At 43.5% G+C, this 22,378-nt stretch overlaps 1 protein-coding gene across 3 annotated transcripts in view; it reads right to left on the bottom strand.

Moving 5' to 3' along the window:
- The window catches only part of PGBD5 (piggyBac transposable element derived 5), a 316,445-nt gene extending 294,643 nt beyond the window's left edge, over positions 1–21,802 (bottom strand). For all 3 annotated transcript variants that reach the window (XR_008483195.1, XR_008483194.1, XM_054279561.1), the window contains exon 1: positions 21,332–21,802. Coding sequence is in view for 1 of the 3 variants with exons in the window: in XM_054279561.1 (XP_054135536.1) it covers positions 21,332–21,767 (436 nt within the window). In the remaining 2 variants the exon portion in view is untranslated. The remainder of the gene's footprint in view (positions 1–21,331) is intronic.
- Between the last annotated feature and the right edge of the window lie 576 nt (positions 21,803–22,378).

The following is a 22,378-nucleotide window of genomic DNA, read 5'->3' as shown; positions in this document are numbered from 1 at the left end:
CCAGCAAGAGAGCAGGCTGCACACCCAACTTCTCAGCAAACACACCTACTCCACAATCCCACAATGATTTAAGGAAAAATTCAGGTGGAACTTCAGGCTGCCCCTGCTTGTTGTCCTAAAATCCCTGGTCTTCTCTCTTACATGGGTCCCCACCGGTCACGTTCTTCCCCCTGCTTTGTTCCCTTTCTAGTCTTCCTCGCTGAGCAATACAGTAGGAAAAAAAAAAAAAGAATATCAAGGGAATTAAATGTTTTTTTCTTACTTAATTGGTTTGCAGAATTAAGTAATTTGAGAGCATTTTTAAAAGTTAATGTATCCTTTCCTATTTTTTCTGTTCTGATTACCAACCACAGAATTCATAGACTCAGAATAATGGATGGACAAAAGACAGAAAGTTTCAAAATGTACTGTAACCTATCAGTGCTTACAACATAGCATACAAATCTTAAGAAGGTCAAAAGCATCATTATTTTGGGCAGGATAAATAAGATATGTGAGGAGAAAACACAGTGAAAGAAAGTTCTTTTGCTCTGCTGTGCAACACTCTTCTCTCATTCAAACTGCAATTGAGGCCTGCAATAAAATATTGCATTACTCTGAGAGGCCCAGGGGTTACCCTATGTATAACCCAAATTGCACAGCTGGTAAAAAAACCTTGTGCAGAGCTAATCACAGCTCATTTTGAAATTAATGCAACTTCATTAACAGCTTGGCAGACTCCAATACTCCCAAATCAGGAACAGGAGCAGTAGAAGTATCAGTTCAATAATTTTGAAGTAATTTTATTATCTTCTTTGAGGAAAAAATCTAACAATTTATAGCCACCTACGAGAATAGCACATTAAGCATATTATATGCAGATACATACCTAAGAAAAATCAGTCCAGAAACTTTTTTTTTTTTGCCATTGGGAAGTACCTTCTCCTCCAATATATGGTACAGCCTTCAAAAACCAAGGTTTGAAAGGCCAATTAATTCCTTTTTCCTAAGTCTAAGCAATTAGAAACTGTTTTATATTCCTGACAAGTTACCTCTGCAAAAGTACACAACATGATTTTTGGGTCTTATTTAGAGAACATAAAAAAATGCTGACAGAAGCTTTTCGTCAGAAAATACATATCCATCAAAAAAATCATGATGTCCTTATGGAAGGTGTAAATTAATGAAATATGACAGAGAGTTCAAACAATTTCTCATCTTTTTCAATGTGCAGGGAGCATTATAAAGAGCTTTAAAAAAAGGCAAGAAAACAAAAAATGATGTTTTAATATTTCCCAAGTGAATATTTTTCAGAATTTCTGCTAGCACTAAGTTTCCTCATGCAACCTTTGGAAGAACTGGAGCTTATCTGGCTTGCCAGAATATCAGTCTTCATATCAGCTGTATTCTTAATGGCCTAGAAATGTACATCAGACCATCCTCAAACCATAGCTGGTTTGACAGCATTACAACAAGCCTGTCAAGACAGCTTGAAGTAAGTTCACTTAACACTTCTTTTCTGAGTTTTATTCCAGTTTATTTCAGAGACCGCTCTCCTGTAGGAACTGGGTGGCAAGCATCCAGGTTTTTAGGATATTATGCTGCATGTTTTTGTTCGTCTCCATTAGAAAAAGCTAGCAAAGCTTCAGTGACTTTGTTAAGTCAAAGGCATCATCCTAATATATACCAACTGTGGTTCTGACCAGGATTTTGGGTGAGTAGATGTCTGCATCTGTTATTTTGCTAGACAAATCTTGGCTCCCTTTAGGGACTGCCTTACACAAGAATTAAATGATCAGAAGAATCAGCAAGAATAAATGATGAAAACATGATCCATACTGTGGCATTGCTTGGAGTTGAAAGCCAGCTTAGGAGGAGGCAATAAAAAAAGTTAACAACTCCCAGGCAGACACTCTTGGCTTAGAAAAACTGGACATGGTCCTTCCAAAGATGGTTCTTTTTGTAGACTGTAAGGGCTCACTCTCAGCAGCCCATGCTTCTGGGGAAGTTTTTGCAAGGTCACCTTTACAGAAACTTACTTTGCACCCTTGCGTGGGCACTCAGTAGCCGCACTTCTGCTCTACATTTAGTTTCACTAAGTCTATTCCAAGCTATTTAGCAAAGTGTGATTTGCCTGCACTCTTCCAACCTTATAAATAATCCTTTGACAATGCCTCCACGGCTGCACGTAATAACCGTAGTCAAAAAACTGTTCCAAAGAGCTTCTCTGAAAGGCCACTTTCTCCTCCCTCCCCGGCATTAAAAAGGATTGTTTTCTTCACAGCGTCAGCAATAAAGCGATCCACAGACTGCAGTCTGACTTTTATCCATAGAGAGCATTAAGAGCTGTGTCTAGAAGCAATCCAAGGACAAATGAAAGTGGACTGAAAACCAGCACAGAGCTGCTCTGTGCTGACTCTGGTCCTTAGAGTCTCCGGCCTCCACAGCAAGCAGCACTGAGTTACTGATAAATTAAATAGAGAACTTATTTAGAAAATCAAACAGTAAAATTAATGAAGTATTTCGCAAACTAAGGAACTTCCTGCAATTCAGCTTGTTTCCGTGCTGGGTACTGGATGCAGACTGTCATTCAGCTTTTTAAAGCATTATAGCAAAATCCTTGAGCATTAAGTGTAGCAGGTCAGCCTGGCGTAGATCAGGGATGAGTGATGCGCTGTTCCACCAAACACAAGACAGTCTCCTCCCCTGATGAGATGGTGACCTTCCAAAGCCTGGGGTGATAACCAAGGCACCCTGCCCATTCCTCCTCCATACTGCCATGTGCTGGCAGTTCAGCCTGCAAAAGGTGAAGAACTTCAATGGGGCACCAAGACTGGGATACCAAGGACAAATAATTTTGGCTGTCACTCAGTAGATTATCTTGTGTGAAAAGACACAGTAGAAGTACAACTAAATTTTGGGGCATTTTCAAGAGACCAAGCAGGCAGGACTTACACCTTTCTCATTCATCAAATGTATGTTGTACCACCAACAGCACTGGTCTGAGAACAAAAACATGCCAGATATGTTGTGGCAGTTTCCATGGAAGCATGCCTTGTAGATTTAAGCCATGGTAAAAAACTGTTTAATTAAGAGAGTATTTCTTTGTGTTTGCCATCATGTTTTAAAGCTACAAAGCTTTCAAGCTGTGACAAGTACAAAGAATAAACAGCCTACTGCAGCTGATGTTGACACCTTTAATTATATACTTAATTTCTGTAGTGAGATCTTGCCATCTACCAATCACTATTTTTCTAACATCCAACAGACCCTCCCAAAACACCGGTACAAGGTCTTTGGGTTAAAATAATTTCCAAGAGTCAAAGACCCTAAAGCAGCTGAGTCAATGTCAAAGTAGAGTACCCTGTTGTGTCAGTTTACATAATTCTTTGCACATTATTTGGCTGTGGGACTGCATATGCTCCTCCTCAGGGGAATTCCTGCTGCAGCAGCTTCCATGGCAATAGTCCACTGCGTTCTTTTGCCACTGTAGTTTTCTATTAACATTTTAATGCCCTGCTCCTGGCAGCCCAGCTGACACTGGGCATGTCAAGCAGATGAGAGATGACCATCGATGTGCTGACTCCATACACCACCTGTAATACAGCTTTTAGTAGATCACGTAGCAGCTACACATCTGTCTGTGGGCACAGCTGTGCACATTTACAAAATAACTGTACAAAGCAGCAGGGATAGTTTTATGTCAGCACAACTCCCCTTACCAGCAGGGTGACCTTCATAGCTAAATCCCAGAAGATTGCTTTGGGATTGTTCCATGGGCAGACTCCTCTCCTGCACTGGCAACTCTTGCAGGTGCAATCCCACCATCCCATCTTTCTTTCCCAGGCTCCTGGTCTGTTCTAATACACACTGGTCACAAATACCATTACTCCCATGGAACTTTCTCCTTTCCAGAAATTTAAAATAAAAATCCACCTTAAGCATCGACAATATTTGATTTGAGGACCCTGCCTTGAAAGGTAAGGCTTTTGTTTTTGAAGAAGGGAAAATAGCCTGATATGTTTTCCAAGCAAATAATCAGAATATTTAATTTATTTTTTGTAAATAAAAGTCAATAAGTCAATATAAATAACCAACTAATGAGATACTGAAAGCCTTCATATCAACTCCTGCCTTTTACATACAACACACACATATGCTATTGAAAAATGAACCTCCAGTTTTTGAGTAAGTCTCACAAAGAAATGGCTTTGTTTTGTTCAAAAATTAGTTATTTAAGAAAAAAGAAAAAAAAATATACAGCAACCAGAAATCCAGACAGTTCAGTAAAGCATTGGAGACAACCTTATAATGCACGAACATTAATTTCAGTACAGAACCTCCTAATGATTCATCTCCACCTCACATGAGCTAAGGTAGCTACAGTACCGGTGTCTGCAATTGCTCCCCAGCAGCAACAGGCTCTTCCTGGAGAAGACAGGGAGTAGTTGCTAGGGTAAGCACATAGTCCCCAAGGTATTCAATGCTACTTCTCACAAAGAGATGTCAGCACGTACTGCAGCAGCCACCTGGGAGAGGTGATCAGTGGGGTGATGTTGCAGCTCTGCTAGAAGAGCTCAAATTCTGGAACCTGCCAAGGAGGCTGGTGACAGGGGTGCACGGGGATAATATTCAGGCTTTTTCAAACCTGTTTCTTTTAGGTTGTACCAGCCTCCCCTGGATTTTACTGCTCTCTGTAGGAAAGCATGCACTTGCATTTCTAAGCAAGTTTCATCAACTGCCCAGTAAGATCTATCATCACCCTAGATTAAGAGGTAAAGGAACTCTCATTACTCCATATTGCATCTGCACTTACAGACCTACTTTTAAATTTGTAATTTCTTTGCTTTATATTCTCCATGTTCCTCCCCAACACCCTCAAAAATCCTGGGACAAGCCACATGTTCTCTGCATTAGGCTTAGAGGCAGATGAAAATCTTATTATTTTCTTAGTACACCTATGATGCAAAGTGGAAGTCATGCTTTGAAATCCTTGCTAGGGTTAGGACTTCTTCACATATACACAATATCACTTTGTGTGCTTTTTGTTTTCTTTTTGATCTTTTATTCCTGCCCCTGATGTTGGACTGTCTTTTTCCATCCTTGTTCTGCCTGCACTAAGAAGTGACCAGTGCTGCAGGCTGTCTAAACATCTCAACACAAAACAGGCAAGCAGTTGGAAAGTTCAATAAATGACTTCTCTACCCCATGTACATCAACATCCCTAATCCTCTTACCACATACAGGATACATGACACACTCCACAGCACTCCAAGTGCTTATGCTTCCTAATAACTCTTATAAACCCACAACTTGCCAGTTTTAGGAAATCGGTGCACTTCTTCAACAATTAAGAGTGGAAAAAAAAAGGCAGTCACCTGTGGAAAAGGTGGGATTTATTATTTGCACTGCCCGTGTTAACTTCAGGGTGACACAAGCCACTGTACCCCCCCGAAAGGTTTTCAGGGAGCTGCATCTACAGAGAGCAAGCCAGAAACACAACTCAGAGCTAAACAGCGCACAGATTCAGAGCAGCACAGTGGCACAGCACCTCTCACTCTCAGCAGCAGCAGTCCCTCAGCAGCCCTCTCACAACCTGTGCCCAGGTACTTTGTGCAGCCTGTGGAACTGCTCGGCTCCTGGCAGCGGCCACCACAGCCCATGCCGTGCTGCGCGGCTGGCAGGGGCAGGTGCAGCAGGAACCAGGCCATGGAACTAGGTTTGCAAAGAAAAGCATTGTGTACTTCCCCCCACAGCCTTTCAGGCAAGATGCTAGGTTGCTCTGGAGCCAAAGTCCAGCTCTTCAAACACAGGCTTAGAGTGCTGTATTCTGAGATCAGGCAGTGAAAAGACTGGAAGTCATCAGACAGGTTACTAGTAGCCATCCAGAACACCAGATCACAGCTACTTAGAGATCAACTTGTCCAGGCTTCTTGGGGGCTGCCAACATATGAACCAATAAAAGTTGAAAGATCTCATAAGAATTAGTCTCTGTAAGAACACAGCTTAGGTTATAAAAGGAGAAAGTATCTTGTATTTCTCATCTTGGACCTAGCAGCAAGGAAGATTTCAGACAGCAGAGGTTTTCAAAGAACTTCATGGTGTGTTCACATTTTAAAAGAAAAAGGAGCCTCCCAACTTCCTAAGCTTTCTGGGCCTAACTGCTAAAGTGGTTTTATATTACAGACAGATTTGTTCCTTTACACAGCCCTTCCAGTTCCTCAGCCATTCGTTACTATGTTCACAAAGCTCTCATTTAAACATTTCTTTCCTTTAATTCTTTATGTTGACTGCCTCATAAAATTAAGAGATTATTGTGAAATTCCATCAGCTTCTTCCACCACCTTTGATACAGCTCCTTTCCTGCTCACTGTGAATGGCCGTGAATAGGTAGCATTTCACCTTCCACATCAAGAATTTTTTACATGCATCACTTAAGGTCCAGATTCTATAATCCTCATTGATGTTTTTAGTGGGGGGTAAAAAAAGTCTTAAGATTATTTTTAGCAAAACTGGGCCTGGAGTTTTTATAGCCTTGTCTGAGAAAACCCCAAGCCTACTAGGCAAGGTAGAATGTTATTTATTTGGGAGGAGAGAGAAGACAGAGAAAGCAGGTGAACATACGGCTTTTCATCCCAGCTACATCTGGGTCTGGTAGCATCCCTGGCAGAGGGATTCAAACCACTTCACAGAAATTCTCTTTCTGGGCCTGAACTGAAGCATTTTGGCAGAGCTGGACACAAATGACCACAGTCCTCCTTGCCAAGAGCCAGGCACCTGGCTTAGGGGTCATATGTGAACTTTTATCAACATTCTTACACAAGCCTTAGCACAGTGCTTTCCAACATAGGGTGCTGCATAAGACAATCTATTGAGACAATCTACAGCAGGAAGAAAATATTTTTCTCTGTTGTTAACAAATAAAAAATAAAAAAATTAAATAGTGCTAATTTCATCTTTGTATCATCCTGGTTTAAATTCTGGTTTTGTGTATGCTTTATAATGTACATAGTGTATTAGTACAGTAGGGCAGGTATATCACCTATAAATAAAGAAATAAACATAGATTGGGGGTACCTGTTGAGAAAACCTCCACTGATAGGGGTGAATGATCAAAAACGATTGGGGAACACTGCCCTAGAGCTCTCCTAAAGGACTAAAGCAGCCTTGCAGACACAATTCACCTAGCAGAGAGCTGAACACATGCTCAAATCCTATAAGCTTCAGCTGATCTACTTTAGGTTTTATATCAATATAAAAAGGAGTAATTTCCCCTTGTCTTTAAGAAAACTGTCTTCTTGTAAGAACAGGGGAGTGGTGGGATCAGTCAGAGGTCCTTCTGCATTGGTATGACACTTCTCATGTCACTAAAGAATACATATCAAGTCATATGTCACATATCACTAAGGTAGTACCACCTATTCATATACTTACATGCATCTCTGGATTCAAAGAATAATGCACTATATTTACATCCCTTGACACTCCTCTTTGAATTTTAATTTGTGTCACTTGCAAATCAAAAGGAGGTGTAAGAGCCTTGTGTTTTTCTCTAGCAGAAATAGGTTTCCAGAGCAGATCCTCATTTTGCAGTCAGCCATGCAAACTATTAATCCTAAAAGCAAGACTGAGGCTGCAATATGTGTCATGGCAGGAAAAAAGGGGAATGTCTTTTCACTATGAAAATCCTTTGTAGTTTATCCTGCAGCCACTTTGTCCTCCCTCCTGGACCTTACGACCACCAGAGATTTTGCTCACTCTTTGCAAACCCTAGCAAGCAAATTGGAACTCATGTTCTTCAGGAAGCATGGATTTTTCCTTTTGATCAAGGGATTTAATGTTAGTTTCTACTAGATCTGACCCCAAACTTTGCTCTGTTGTGACGATATGAAGCAAACAGATTGTACTTTCAATAAACATCAAAAGGGATATCTTCTAAGAAATTTTTGAAGCTACAGTTTGACAACAGTAACCTCTCTTAGGGTCTTTTCACTCCAGCCCAGCAGAAACCATTTGAGGCAGACACTTAACTTCAAACTATGGTGATCACATTATTCTTAGGCATCAGTGCAACACTACCCTGAAGCGCATGTTTTTGAAGTGAGATTAAGCACACTTCTTCTAGCCTAGGATTGCTCCAAGCAAATGACTTAACAGTGTAAGTATTACAATGTCAAGTGATGCAGTCCATAATAAAACACAGAAATAACTGCAAAAGAATGAATATTGGCAAGTATAGTATGGAGTCCTTGAACACACAGCAAAAGAGGTACTTAAAACTCTCCTCAGAAAAAGCTCCTTTTTCTACTTGAGTTTAAAAACTTGCTTACCTTCTCCTCCCTCTTCTAAATTATAAACAAGGTAGCTAACAATGACTCTCTACAGCAGTAGTCAGAGAAAGAAAAACTTAAAATAGATCTTCGTATCTCCTTTCTTTCAGAAGCATTCAAGATCCACCAGTATATAGAACATTGAGTTCGGCTAGGCTCAATGAGGAAAAGCAACAGCTACCCCAAAACTGCTTATAAAAACTATAACATTTTGCTTTCTTTATAGAAAATATCACTTGATTTTGGTCACATCCTCCTACTTCTAGAACCAAGGTCTGACAAATAAGGGACTACAGGGTACATGTCACAAAGTGAGTGAAGAACCAGACACAGGAAATGCAATCCCCACTCCTGCCAATACAGGTGATTGAGAAGGGAGAAAATTCCTCAAATGCTTGCTATAAAGAATACTTGGGGCATTAGCCTCTAAAACTGCACTGGTCTCTTCTATTAGGTAGCAAGAGCACAGATGCATTCACAATTCAGACAGAACGAAATGCTAACACAAAAATCCATGCGGGGGCAGCTGACACTCCTGAAACGCAAACTTCATCCAAAAAGAAGACTGAGCAATCATGGGATAACCAAACCCATATGAACTATCAGATCTGAACTCAGACTTTGTTGAGCTGTACACTGCATTCCTACCAGGTTTTTAATGCTGTCTTAGATCCTGTGGTGGGTGTGACAGTTCACATATTGTATCTCCCACAAAAGCAGATCTGGAGCATCAGCTGTAGCAAACTGGGTGAGCAATGTGGTCAAGAGCACCTGGCAATTATTTTCTTATGTTAGAAATACCACCTATTTTCTTTATGTGACACTATGAGGCAAGAACAGGCAGAGTCTGGTTTCACATGACCTCACATCTCAACATCAACTGCTTTTTCATCACAGGAGATGCTGCTGGAGCCTACAGACTCTTCTCTCGACAAATGTGCTGTCTAATAAGGATTGAACTCAAGTGAGCCATCTTTCAGCAAGGGCAATTCAAAAGGCTGTCACCCCATCAGCTATCTTCCCATAAGTTGGATAAGGACTCAATATCTGGAGGACCTTTACCTTCTCGTCCCACAAGAATGGACATGGGGCAGAGCAAAATTGCACAAAGCCTGACTTACTAAGAAGCAAAATCTGATGATCTGATGAACTCCTGCCCCTGACTACTTGCAATCTTAACAAGAACAGGAGAGATGTGGTATCCAGCAGAGCTCAGAGAATAAAAAAAAGGTAGTTTCATAATGACTAAGAACATTGACTAAAATGGGACGTACTGCTAGAATCTATGTTAAGATATAAGAGAAAGGTTCATTTTTATGACAGAAGAAGATTTTAGAAAGCAAAACACAATTAGAGAAACTAAATGCTGCAGCACAGAAGGGCAGGTTAGAAAGAGGTTATAGTACAGATGAAAAGGATTCAGTAGAAACTGAAAGCTTAAAAGCAAAGTTTTGAGCAGCTTTTGTTACACTTATTTCTTGTTCCTTTTCTGATTAAAGTATTGTGCTGACGGATTCTCCCTTTAGCTGCCCATTTCAGCTTAAAAAAAAAGAATCTCATCACCCTTTTATCTTGGGAAGAAAGCTGACATTAGAGCAATTGGCAGTGCACTGCTCAATGTCAAGCTGCTCCAGGTCAGTACTCAGACCCCTTCTGAGTCAACCTTTCAGCAAAAAACCTAAAGAAAAGGCATGCCTTTTATTTTAACATCTTGCTCACTCTCCTGCTATATATGTCCATAAAACGCTATCAAACGTTTCTGCTTCATCATATGATACAAGTGGCTGCTTTTAGAAAAAAACTAATGCTCACTTAGTTTCTTTTCATTGATTCAGGGAGAAAGAGCCAGCAGCTCAAAAAAAAAAAAAAAAAAAAACCAAACCCTCCCCGCAAAAAAAAAAAACCCAAAAAAAAAAAAAAACCAACGTCACATTAACAGTGTCAAGTCCATTTCATATTTCTAGAACCATTTCATATTCAGTACCCGCTTTGGCAGTACCATCTCAAAAATATCCATAGCTGACTATTTCACACTCACCTGTCCCCTGAAAGCAGTGAGATGTCTGCACTACTATTTGCACTCAACATAGTTCAATGTATTTTGAATTTATCCAGGTCTACTGGGATTAAAGGTTTTGGTACTGCTGGCTGAATTCACATCCCTTGTAACCAGAAACAACCATGGCTTGTACAGAAAGGCATTATTTTTTTTTTTTTTTAACCAGGACATGGAATTAGAACCAATTTTATGCGCGACACACTATCAGAAAATACTGGGTTGATCATCCCACGGGATATTACCTGAATTTATTGGCCAAAATAAATCTTAAAAACACATATTTAAAGTTTTTTTCTCTAATTATCTGCTGAGATCAGGCACAATCTCTTATTCTGCAGAAAAATGAGAACTTTTCAAACAACTGACTTCTAGCACAGTCACTTTTTGGATAGCATAAAGCAGGCTACCTTTAGTGGCGATAGTGACATATGAGTACCTTGAACAAGGAACTTTAGGCCTTACTTGGACACCTATGCAATTTGTCAACAAAGAGTTGACCCTACACTGGAAAAGGCAGAGAACTACCACTAGAAGTAGGAGTATATTCTTGCAAGGAAATGTTGTGAAGAAATGCCATACTTTCTTATTTTTAGCCTTGGGAGAAATAAAAAAAAAAAGAAAAAAAGAAAAAGAAATAGCTAGAGAAGAAAACCACAAGAAAGCTAAACAGCAAATCTCTTTAAATGTACTTGAGGTAAATATCAGGGAAAAAGATGATGTTAAGTGCCAAAAAGTAGTCTTTGAAGATGAAACAATTTTGCAATGCTCACAAAGAAGTGAAGGAACAACCTTCTGATGCCCAGTCCATGAAAAGAAAAAACATGCAGCAGACATTCTGATGTTCTTTCCTGCCAGGACACCTGTTCCATGATCATCAGTTATTGCAGGTGTCTGCACCATAACCCAGCCAAGCCTCTTCTAGACCTGCACTTGTCTTCCTCCATGTATCTGTCCTTATGGTCTACAGAGGGTTGTGCTGGGATTCAGTTGCAAGGAGGCTCTTTGTACCTCAAGAAGTGTCATGAACAGAGGCAACTACAAACGCAGGCACCACTGGATGATGCACTGCCTCCAGAGTATAGCACTGCTAATCTCACAAGTCCTTGGGCAGTGTCCCATCAGACATCCCTAACATAAGCAGTTTAGTGCTTTGAACATAAAGGAGTCTTGGAGTAAGTCATTTGAGTAGAGATACAAGATTCATGGCCACACAACTCATTACCATAGAAGTGAGTGTGGAAACAACACCCCAACTATCAAGTCTGCCTGGGCCACTTTTCAGGACAAAGGGAGGGAGGGAGTTTCACCTTAACAGACCAGGCAGCCTTCTGCAAGCACACAGCTCTTTCCGACAAGCTGCACAGCCTTCTCCCCACTCCAAAAGCTGACATGGAAGATGCAAGTAGCAAGTCCTTCATATAACAGTCCAGCATTTAACTGGCCATTAAGCAGCTTGCTAGTTTATCTTAGCCAATCTAAAACAAAGGAAAGGAGTGCTGGAAGGGACCTCAGGAAGTCCTTCAGTCCAAGGCCTCTATCCCCATTCAGCACACATACTGGGTCTCAGTCTGTTACAAAAGACAGAACAGGTTAATGACACTTGTTCTTAGGTTTTCAGTGGTGCATTTGTCTTCTGCACCACTGCACTGTCTGAGAGTTTCTATCATGTCTGATTCAATTATCCATCAATTTATACCCATTATTCCTCATATTTAGTTTTCAGAGCAGGTAAGGCAGATAATTCCCTTTCCTATAATAGCCCTTTTACTTACCCATATGGCCCTTTGGCTTAAAGCCAGAATACTAAAAGGCAGCCAAGTTAGTAGATTTTCTGCTTCTGTCCTTTCTCTTCATATTTAACTACATGCTTCTCACCTGGGTTGGCAACCCAGACTCTCTCTCTTAAGTGGCAAAACAGTCTCATTTCAAGTCTTGTACACTCCATTTGGATGTTTGCCTTTTCACAACAGCATGATACTGAGTCACATTAGTCTAGTGTTCAGCTCCAACCACCAGTTCCTTTTCCACCTCGACAGTTCTTCCCCTCCATTTTCCACTTCTGCTGTTAGCCCTGCCCTCACAGTGAGCATTCCCCCCTTGCACCATGTCATTGTGTTTCCTGTACCAGACTATTTCAGGCTATCAGCAAGCTTAGAAATTCTCAGTTTGCTCTTCAGTGTACATGCAATCACTCCCAGCTTCATGTTATCTAAAGGTTTAACAAACAATCTCAAGAAGTCCAGATCCATTCAGGAATGCACTTTCAGGTTCTTATTAATTAAAAATAAAAAGTAAAATTAAGTGAAATTAAATAAAAATAAAAGTAAAAATGTCCCATCAGAATATTTAAGCTTTTGACAAATCCTTATGCCACACATTTTTGGAGATGCTAGGCCACATCCAACCAATTCAAATCGAGACAAACAGGCATTTTCAGTAATAACAATTTTAGTGAAAATACCTGATGGGGATTGGATGATATCTATCCAATCAGATTATTCTTCATCTGCCTGCTTCACCCCACTACATATTTTAATGTCTGTAAGATTTGTTGCAAGAGATGTAGTGTAATGCAAAAAACAATGTGAAACCCAGAGCCAGTACTGCAGAGACGGTTCCCACCCCAATAATTTGCCTCCAGTTCACTGCAGAAAACAAAGCAGTGAAATCCTATGGAACACAGTGACCATGGGGGGCCTCCACAAGGATCAGCTGGTTCCTTGCTTACCACAACTGCTCCACGCACCAAAAGCCCTCACACGTTTGTTTCATATGCAAGACAAACACTGAAGGTAATCTGAAGCCAAAGAACTTGCAGGGCACCCATGAAACCAAGGTAATGACAGGACAGCACTATCTCCCAGTCCCTTTGTGACTCCCAGGGCCACTCCACTTGGCAGCAGCCAGGCTCTCCAAGGCTGACAGGAGGGCTGGCTACCAACAGCCTGTAGGGATAGGGCACAGCCACTGGGAAGTGGACTGGAAGAATGGATCAACTGAGCAGTGACAAGTTTCTTTCTGAATGCTTTTTTTTGTGGAAGAGCCATTATGGAAAGTCATGGCTTTGCCAAGGAGCTGCTGCCAGTGCCCCAGTGTCCCCACCGTGCCCGACTGGCCTTGCCTGGCCCTCCTGGCCCAGTGCTCCATGACAGCTCCCCAGGGCCATCAGTCCCCACCCCAGCTGGGCCAGGCTCCAGCTCAGCACAGCCCTGCCCTGCCCTGCTGTGGGCCCACATCCTGGGCCAGCCTCACCCATCACCCCAGTGCCTGGGGCTGCCTCAGTGCCCTTGGGTGCAACTGCCCTGGCTGGGACAGACTCCAGGGACACAGGGGCAGGGGGCTGCTCTAGAGGTTGGACAATCTCTTAGACCATCCCTGATGTCAGTTTAAGTGTGAGTCATTACCCTGTAGTACAGAAGCAGATGAAGAAAGGCCTTTTTTAAGAGGTCCTTCTTTATTCATCAAATAAAACCTCATCAAGTGGAAAGACCAAGAGGTCATCTACCTTAAAATCCATTGCTTTTTTCCCAAGGGGGAAGGTTTCTGGTGCATTTGAAAACATATCCTTAAAAGAAAAAAATGAAACTACTTGCAACAATGTTAGCGCCATGAAAATATCTACAGATCACTCAAATGCAGTCCAAATCTTAGAGCTTAATTTCTTTTAATCTCAGAGTCAGTGACAAGAGAGAACTAATGCAGATCTCCAAATATAAACCTTCAAACATTGTATTTTTTTCATCTCAAAACAACCACTAGCTACATAAAAGGACAAGTTTATGAGTAAGGAATAACTACAACAGTCAAAAACTGAGAAAGACTTCAGTTTAAGGAGGTCTTCTCATTCAGTGAACTTTTTCAAAAATACAGTCCAGAAGGTTAGAAGCCCTTTAGGAGGTTAAATAAGAATTCATATCCACACATGTATTTATATCGACAATGCAACATATCCAGCAAGACAGATGTAAGAGCATCCCACAGTTTTCAAGATCATCCTGGGAATGCCTTGCCCCAAACCAAAGGTGGCTCATTTTCAGTTGGCTGCTGCAGCACAAGGTTTATGAACCACCACCCTGCCCTCTGGGGAGGGAGCTGCCATCCTGTAAGTGTTCAAAACACCTATGAATATGGATCTTGAGAATGTGATTTCATTGTGAACATTGTGGTGGTTCTGGGTTGACAGCTGGACTTGATGATCTTACAGGTCTTTTCCAACCTTAATGACTCTGTGAATCTGAATGTGTAAGTTTTAATACATGTAGCCTCTTCCAAGTAGTTTTCCTGGGCATGAACTGCCAAGATTACCATTGTCTTAAGTCAATAGGGTGCACCCAGCAGCAGACAGCACCATGACATCAATGGGAAGAGTCACACACCCACAGCTACATGCTGACCCCTAGCACTGCACACCTACAGGCGCTCCCTACTCAGAAGTTAACCACCATCTACCTTTCCAAAAAATGCAGAGATGACTACATGCACTGGATAGGCAGACTTTCCACAACAGTGAATTTTGTAAGTAACTTTAAAAAAAAGAAAAATATCCTTATTTTTCACTTGAATTTAATCTTTCATACACACCCACCTCCCTGCCATATGTAATCAGAAATGAATCACAGTTATAACAGCAGCTGCTTTAAATCTTTTTCTGCTTTTTCTTCACTACAAATAACACCTTCATTTGTGCCCACTGGTGGGCTCACAGTATCTTTTATGTCAGTCCAATAATCTTCCTCCCAACACACAGTTAATTGCCCCCATCCATACAGACACATGCACAGTATTCTTCCTCTGTGTATCCCTGTCCAACATGATTTTGGCATCCTTACAGTGTGCCTCATTGACTACACTTCACCTTGCCCAGTTTTCAGGTGCACAGTTACAGCTTTGTATTGCTTGCTGAACAGAAGCTGCTTGGTTTTGTTTTTTGTCCTTAATACCATGTATGGTTTGTCAATAAAGGCCATGTGAATCCCTCATGTTATCCAAGAAAGCACAATCAAAAGCATATTTTCTATCACGCTACATGAATACCAGCTGTTTTCACAGAAAATAAGGACATAGTCCAAGAGTAACTTATACAGACACAAAATCAGCTGTGGAGCTTTCCAAGCCTATGATCCTGCAGTTTGTCAATCAAGGAACTCTGCCTAAATTTTTAAATTACCTTCTCAGGTATCAGTTCATTCATTTTCACACAGAGCCAGTGACTGGTTAACATCCTGTTCTTTAAAGAATATGAAGAGGGAGCTTGTATCAGCTCCTAGAAATAATGCCTTGCTACAAGGAACTGAGATGTCAAATGACAGTATCCTCATGCATTTGTCTCAGCCATGCAATCCTTTTGAGTCCATCTGTCCTGTTTTCTAATAACATGCCCAATTTTTGGCAGTACTTGAAAGAATGAGGTATTTCAGTGATTAGTACCTCTAGTCAGGATGTGTGACTGTATCCATGATTACCTTCCCTTTTAGAAATACAAGATATTTCCAAACTACTAAATCCATCTACTCCAAAATTTTTGAAGATTTAGCACAGGAGGGAAGTAAAACTCTTATATGAGCATTAACATGTAAGAGACATTTCCAGTTTCTTTTAAATCTAGGGCATCCAGGACAACTTCCCGTGACCTAGCAGTCAATGCAGAGTTTGCAAGTCAACTCCACCATTAGCATCCTCATTAGACTGAGCAGAGGCTGATTTCATCTCCAGGCTGACTTAAAGGCATACAGACAGACATGGAAGCTGTTTGCTGTCCTGTTTCTGAGATGTGGACTAAAGGACATTAGTAGCTGTTGGAACTGATCTACTTTAAATGACCCCATCAGTATCTACAAGGAGAAAACATTCATTTTATGCAGTACCAGATCTAGGAGCAAATATGCTTTTTCTCTGTAAAAGGCTAGGCAAGTGTCTATGGAGAAGACCTTAATCTGCAGAGCTTACAGACTTTCCTGTCTCAAGTACTGACTAGAACAGATTATAAAAGCAGAGGAAAAAACTGTGCTGGTTCTTTCTTCCTGTAAAGTCTATCTAAATACCAGGTTATTCCCCAAATGCATGTTTAAGGCAGAGGTATGAGCAAAAGAGACAAGGGAACATGGCAAGATAGCTAAGCTGCACTAAATTTTTTAATCAATAAGGCTGTCATATGCACTTTGCTCTCCTCAGTGACGATGGAAGCAGAAAAATGTGGTGCTCTAAAGCCATTAAAACCTCCTGAAAAGCACATCTAGATTTTCTAAGATGTATGAGATATTAAGCCTTTGCACAATTCACTTATTTAGCAAACCTTCAAGACTTTAAATCATCCTATAAAGGCTTTGCAAAGTAGTAATGTACATCTTTGAGATGCATTTATCATATCTCACTGAAAGTGTTGTGATACTGTCATTACAAGTAACTTCTACGTAGAATGCAAGAACAGATTATATAAATATGCATTTACCCCAATATTTTCCATGGTTATGCAAGTCAAAAGCAGCTAAGTTCTCTGATGATATAAATAAGAACAAAACATATCAGCATCACTTTATCCACTTAGAGTCAGAAAATTTAGGCCAGATATTTCTGAAGCAGAATCTGACATAAGTGACTAAGTAGCGTTCATACTTTTCTTACTCTAAAACTTTTAAATATTGACATCAATCTAGTAAGATGAAAGCCTTCAGATTCTATTCAGGATTTGAACCAAGAGCTCCTGCACTGTTAGGTGGTACCATGCATACCTCTTTTATGGCCCAGCCTGACACAAGAGCTCTTCCTCCAGGCTCCTTGCTGTTAGAATGCTGACTTCCCATCTGACTGTCCATGCTCTTGGGAACAGAAAATACTAGAAACTACTTTAAATATTTGCTTAAACTTCTTCAAAGTGACAAGATTGCTGAAATGGTCTTAGCAGCTTCTTCCTGAGCGCATTCTCTTATACAGCAACATGTTCTTCAAAGATGGCAACTTATGGCACACTGCTTCAGAGAAACACTCTGGAAATTCATAAAAGCTATTTTCACAGTCTAAATGCAACTTGAAGAGGATCTGCTATGCTCTTTCAGCAAGGAACATTCTTAATATTTTGTCCTTAGATCTAGGCTTAAGAACATGGTTTCAAGGGCATAGAAAATGAAGGAAACAGTAGCACAAACTGCCTCTATCTTTGAGGACTTCAACCTTAATTTTTGCTTAGATTTCCCTGCTATTGCTGCCACCCTAAAACATAACTCTATCATAGCATCCTAACAGTAAGAAGTGCTCCTACATCTGAGGTCAAATTTTCTGCTTGCTGAACTACATGGATACAGGACGCATTGGATCCTAGGAAGAAAACACCAGCTACCCCAAATCAGGAACATCCAGCTGAGCAATACCAGGATATTCTGTGTATTACACAACAGCTCCTGGCAAGATTACTGAGCTTACAAGGGAAAGCATCACTTTCCCACTTTAGGAGTGGGAAGAGCCACCCCACTCCTAAAGAAAGGAAGAGCACACCAATTAAGTCTGAGGCAGGAGTGACCAGAGATGAAGGGCTTATCTTGAGTTACTGGCATATACTGGCTTGTAAAAGTAGTTGCTTGCTCTCTCGCTCTCCCTCCTTTTCAATCATGTTTTCCCTATCCCAGCAGCAATTTGTTCTCTTATTCTTTCTGCCCTCTACAACTAGGTCAAAAAGCTTGGATCCAGCATTTGATCATGGATGACATCTTTTTAAGCACCATGCTAAACAACCATGGACCTGCTGTAGCCAGGTGCTCTTTGTGAAGGAAAAGCATTTCAGCCACTTCCCCAAGACCTCATACCCATTAACCACATCCCAGTACCTCAGAACTTACATTATTGCCTTGATGTTTGTGACAGACACTTGTTTCCTGAACCTGATTTCATTAGAATTATACACTGCTACAAGTTACCAGTTTAAAAATCAGGGTACCAAATCATATGGTTGAGAATTTTCTCACCCACTAAAAGAGTGATTTGCAAAATAGTTTAACAGGAAATAAAGTGGCAGCAAGCCATCTGTTCTAACCTCTATGTTACAGTTAACAGCTATTTTGGATTTCAACGAAGGAAGTCACCTAAAGCTATTAACATTGTGGTGGGTTTTTTCCCCCCCCAGGGAATCTAAGCATTCACTATTTTTATTAAATGGAAAAGGAACAACAGAAAATGGAGATCCCTGAAAAAGAGGCAGAAAACAAAAAATCTGGGACACAAACAGCACTGTGCTGCATAGCTCTTCTCCTGGCACAGAAGATAAGCCAGACCTTTCCCAGTTTGTCAGAACCTGCCCACAAGCAAGGCAGCATCACCACACACAGATGCAGTGACTGACTGCAGACTGAGGACATACTCAACCATCTAACACACTGCCAGCAGCTTCCAGCACATCTGGGTCTTGAGTGTATTTCTGGGATGAAGTGTCAGTTAGCCTATCTGTGCTCAAGATTAATTCTAGGGATGGATACAATGCTTTCTAAAGACATAAGTTTAATATTGAGGCGGGAAGGCAAAGGCAGTAGTGAGCAATCTATTCAAAAGAAAAAAGGGAAGTGATAGTATTTTCTACTTGTAGTTAAAAAGACCACAAGCTTTATAACTGGCTCTTTATTTTTTCTCTTGAGAGCTTTAGCTCACTCAATAACTAACTCAAACTTTTTTCTCCTCCACACACTCCCTTTCATGAAGGGGCAGTCTCCCAAACCAAAGAGCTTGACACTAGGTTTGACCCTGGTCTGATTCGAGACTTTATCTCCAGCATCAATGAGGCTGAAGTCTCATGAGATATTTGTCTCCTGGCATGAGATGATGTCAAGTACTTGCCCTAAGCAAACCTTGAGATTTTGACCAAAAGGCCATGCTCTAAAGTTTTGGTGCTAACCAAAGGTAATTTTTATCTTGGTCTCATGTAAACTTATTGCTTTTAATAACAGAACCTAGAAAGAAAGGATCTTACATCCAACACATTTCAACTGAGAATACAGTTTTCTTGGTGCTCTAACCTTGTATTTCTTGCTTGTATTCCATAAGGGGCTGAAAGACATGCTGCCACTGCAAGGCACCTCAGTAGAGACCTTTTCCTCACCAAGTATAGATACAAACTTTCGTGTCAGAATGGTGTCCAACGACGCAATGATGGCACCAGCACAAGTTCGTTCAGCATGACTCTGATGATGGGTGATATCTGCAAGGCCTAAAGCCAGTCAATGTACAAACTAGATTTATAAGATCCCAGTTCTATACAATGCAGTAGTTTCCACAAGTTGGAATTTGAGCAGTCAAAATTAAAAATATCACAGATACTTCATGTTTCCCACATATCAAATCATTACACTACCTGAACTTCTGCCAAACCAAATCACCATTCTATGAAGAGCATGCAGCATCTATCATCATCATCACAATCAACACAACTAAAGGGCAGAAGAAACCTCTTCTGCATCTGTTAGTGGGAGGAAATATTTACAGCAATATCTATACACCTTCCTCAAGGGACATCTGCATTGTTCCTGTCAACCATAAATCTAACTCCTTCAATTCAAGGAAAATATGAATTCCTAAATTAACAGGTCATCCAATTCCTTTCCAAATCAGTATTAAAGCACTAATTTCCATTTTGCCTGTGTTAAAAAGGCTATTACTATAAAGCAATGATATGAAGGAATAAGCCATCAAAGGCACATAAACTAAATGAAAATCAATGCTGAAATATCATCACATCATGAAGCTTATAGTCCAGAATGTCATCCTAGGTATACTTATGAATAAGAACCTTCAGTAGAACTCGAGTTTGTACAGAGGCTCATAACAGTGATTTTTAAGCATTTTACAAGGTTCAGCTATTTACAGAGGCAAACACAACTCCTATTTGCACATTTGTCAGAAGCACAACTGAACTTTCTCTGGGCTCCAGTGCTAGCTCCACCTTCCTCCCGAACCATCCAAAGCTGCTTCCTCAGACAGGTTCCTGCCTACCTCACTGCACAAATTTCAGCACACTACACTGAGCGCAGCAGCACTCTTTGGCATTTGCTTTTAACAGCCAAATGAAGGAATTAAACACTACTAAAAAGAAAAGCCAAGCAACCTTAGGCAATCATCCTATCCTATTCTGAGATGCACATGTTGAATTTCACATCCCAGCTTTTCATAACCATTACCCTGTTCTTGCAATGCCTTGCTACACGGTCAACTTGGCTGCCGAGGCCTGCAGATCTATTATATGTTATAATGGCTCCCTCGGCAAGCCAGCGGTGCAACTTGCCACACAAGCCACTCCACGGAGATCTCCGTGCTGTGCACTGCTGCTGTAGGTCGCGCTGTGTCATTTCACTACTCTCTTGGTATTTCCTCTGGCCAAAAGCCACGCAAGGAGGGTAAAGTTTAGGGACGGCTGCATAGAAAACCTTGCAGCCAGGGGGAATCCCAGTTCCAATCCCAGAGCCCCAGTGGGCAGCGCAGGGGCTCTGCGGGGGCAGGTGACCCGCGGCTTTCCCCAGCAGTGAGTGGGGACGAGGAGCCAGCCGCACACCGGAGCGGAGCCGCGGCGGGGCCCGGACACCCACCCTGCCCGGGGCAGCGCCTGTCCTCATCCCGCGGGGCAGCCTGCGCTGCCGGCGCTGGGGGCACGGCCTCAGCCCCGCCGGGGAGGGGATGCCTGTGACTAAGCACACGCGGCCTCTTCGCCCTCCCGCTCACCGCCTCGGCCGGGCTCTCCAGCACCGGCGCACCCGGCCCCGGGCACCAGCGGCCGGACAGCGGGGCCGCTCCCGGGAAGGGGCCGGGCAGGGCAGGGGGAACCTGCCGTGCTCCCCCCGCCAGGCCCGGCGCCGGGTAGCAGCCCAAGCGGCAGCCGGGCCCGCGTACGGGTTTCTCTCCCTTGCTGCGCCGCTCCGCGCACCCCCCGCTGTCACCCCCACGGCAGCCCAGGCCCGCCGCCCCCGGCCCCGGCAGCCCGCTCTCCTCGTACCGCTGCCATCCTTGAAATGAGGGGGTGGGACGTCTCGCAGCGACCGGGTCCATCCCCCCCTCTCGGCTTCCTCCTCCTCCTCCTCCTCCATAGGGCCGGGGCCGCCCGGGACGGCGCTGCCGCCGCAGACCTGCCGCTGCCGCCGCCGCTCCGCCGGGGTGGCCGCCGCCCGGGGAGAGCGGCGCCGGGCCGCCCTGCTCCGCGGGCTCGACACCGCCAGGCGCCCCTGGTCTTCCTCGTCGTCGTCCTCGTCCTGGGAAGAGGCGGCGGAGCGAGAGTCGGCCGAGGTGCTGTAGAAGGGGTTCCCGCTGCTGTCCTGGCCCGACTCCCCGAAGACGTCGTCGGAGATCTGCAGGCTCTCGTAGCGGGATCGGGCCGCCTCCAGCAGCGAGAGCGCCTTCCTGCGCGCCGGCCCGCCGCCGCCCTCCGCCATCATCTCGGCCGCCGCCAGCAGCCGCCCGCGCTCCCCTCGGCCCGGCTCGGCCGGGTCCTGCGGCCGCAGGCAGCAGCCCAGCAGCAGGAGCGGCTCGGGCACGGCGGCGGGCAGGCAGCGAGTAGGGGAAGCCCCACCGCCGCCGCCGGGGCTGAGCCCTGCCTCCCGCTCCCGCCCGCACCACCCGCCCCTGTGTGTGTGCAGGGACATGGGGGGAAGGAGCCAGCTCAACATCTCCAAGTACCACATCCAGCCAATTGCCGCGGCACTCCGCGCTCGGGAGGTGGGGTTATATGGGCGCCGCGGGCCAGCGCGGGCCGCCCCCCGCCCGCCCCCCGTCCGCCTCCGCTCCGCCCATTTAAAACCACAGCGCCGGCTGCCGCGGGGCCGTCGCTGCGCCCCGACGCCGGGAGGGGGTCTCTAAGCCCAGCGCCACTCCAGCTCCCCGATCCTGGCCCATGGTCCCGGCCCCCGTCCCGGCCTCCGTCCCGGCCTCCGATCGTGGTCGGAGCTGTTCGCCGCCGCGGTGCTGAAGCGGCGCAGGACGGAGGCAGGAGCGCTGGCCTCGGTGCCTGCGGGGCCCTCAGTAGCGCCCGCCGGGCGGGGACACGGAG

This window comes from Melozone crissalis, unplaced genomic scaffold (genome assembly GCF_028551555.1).
Source record: "Melozone crissalis strain CALT ecotype California unplaced genomic scaffold, PUWL_Pcris_2 ptg000027l_1, whole genome shotgun sequence".
Classification (NCBI taxonomy): domain Eukaryota; kingdom Metazoa; phylum Chordata; class Aves; order Passeriformes; family Passerellidae; genus Melozone; species Melozone crissalis.
Note: the sequence above shows the minus strand (reverse complement) of the source record. Positions and strands in the feature narration are given on the sequence as shown.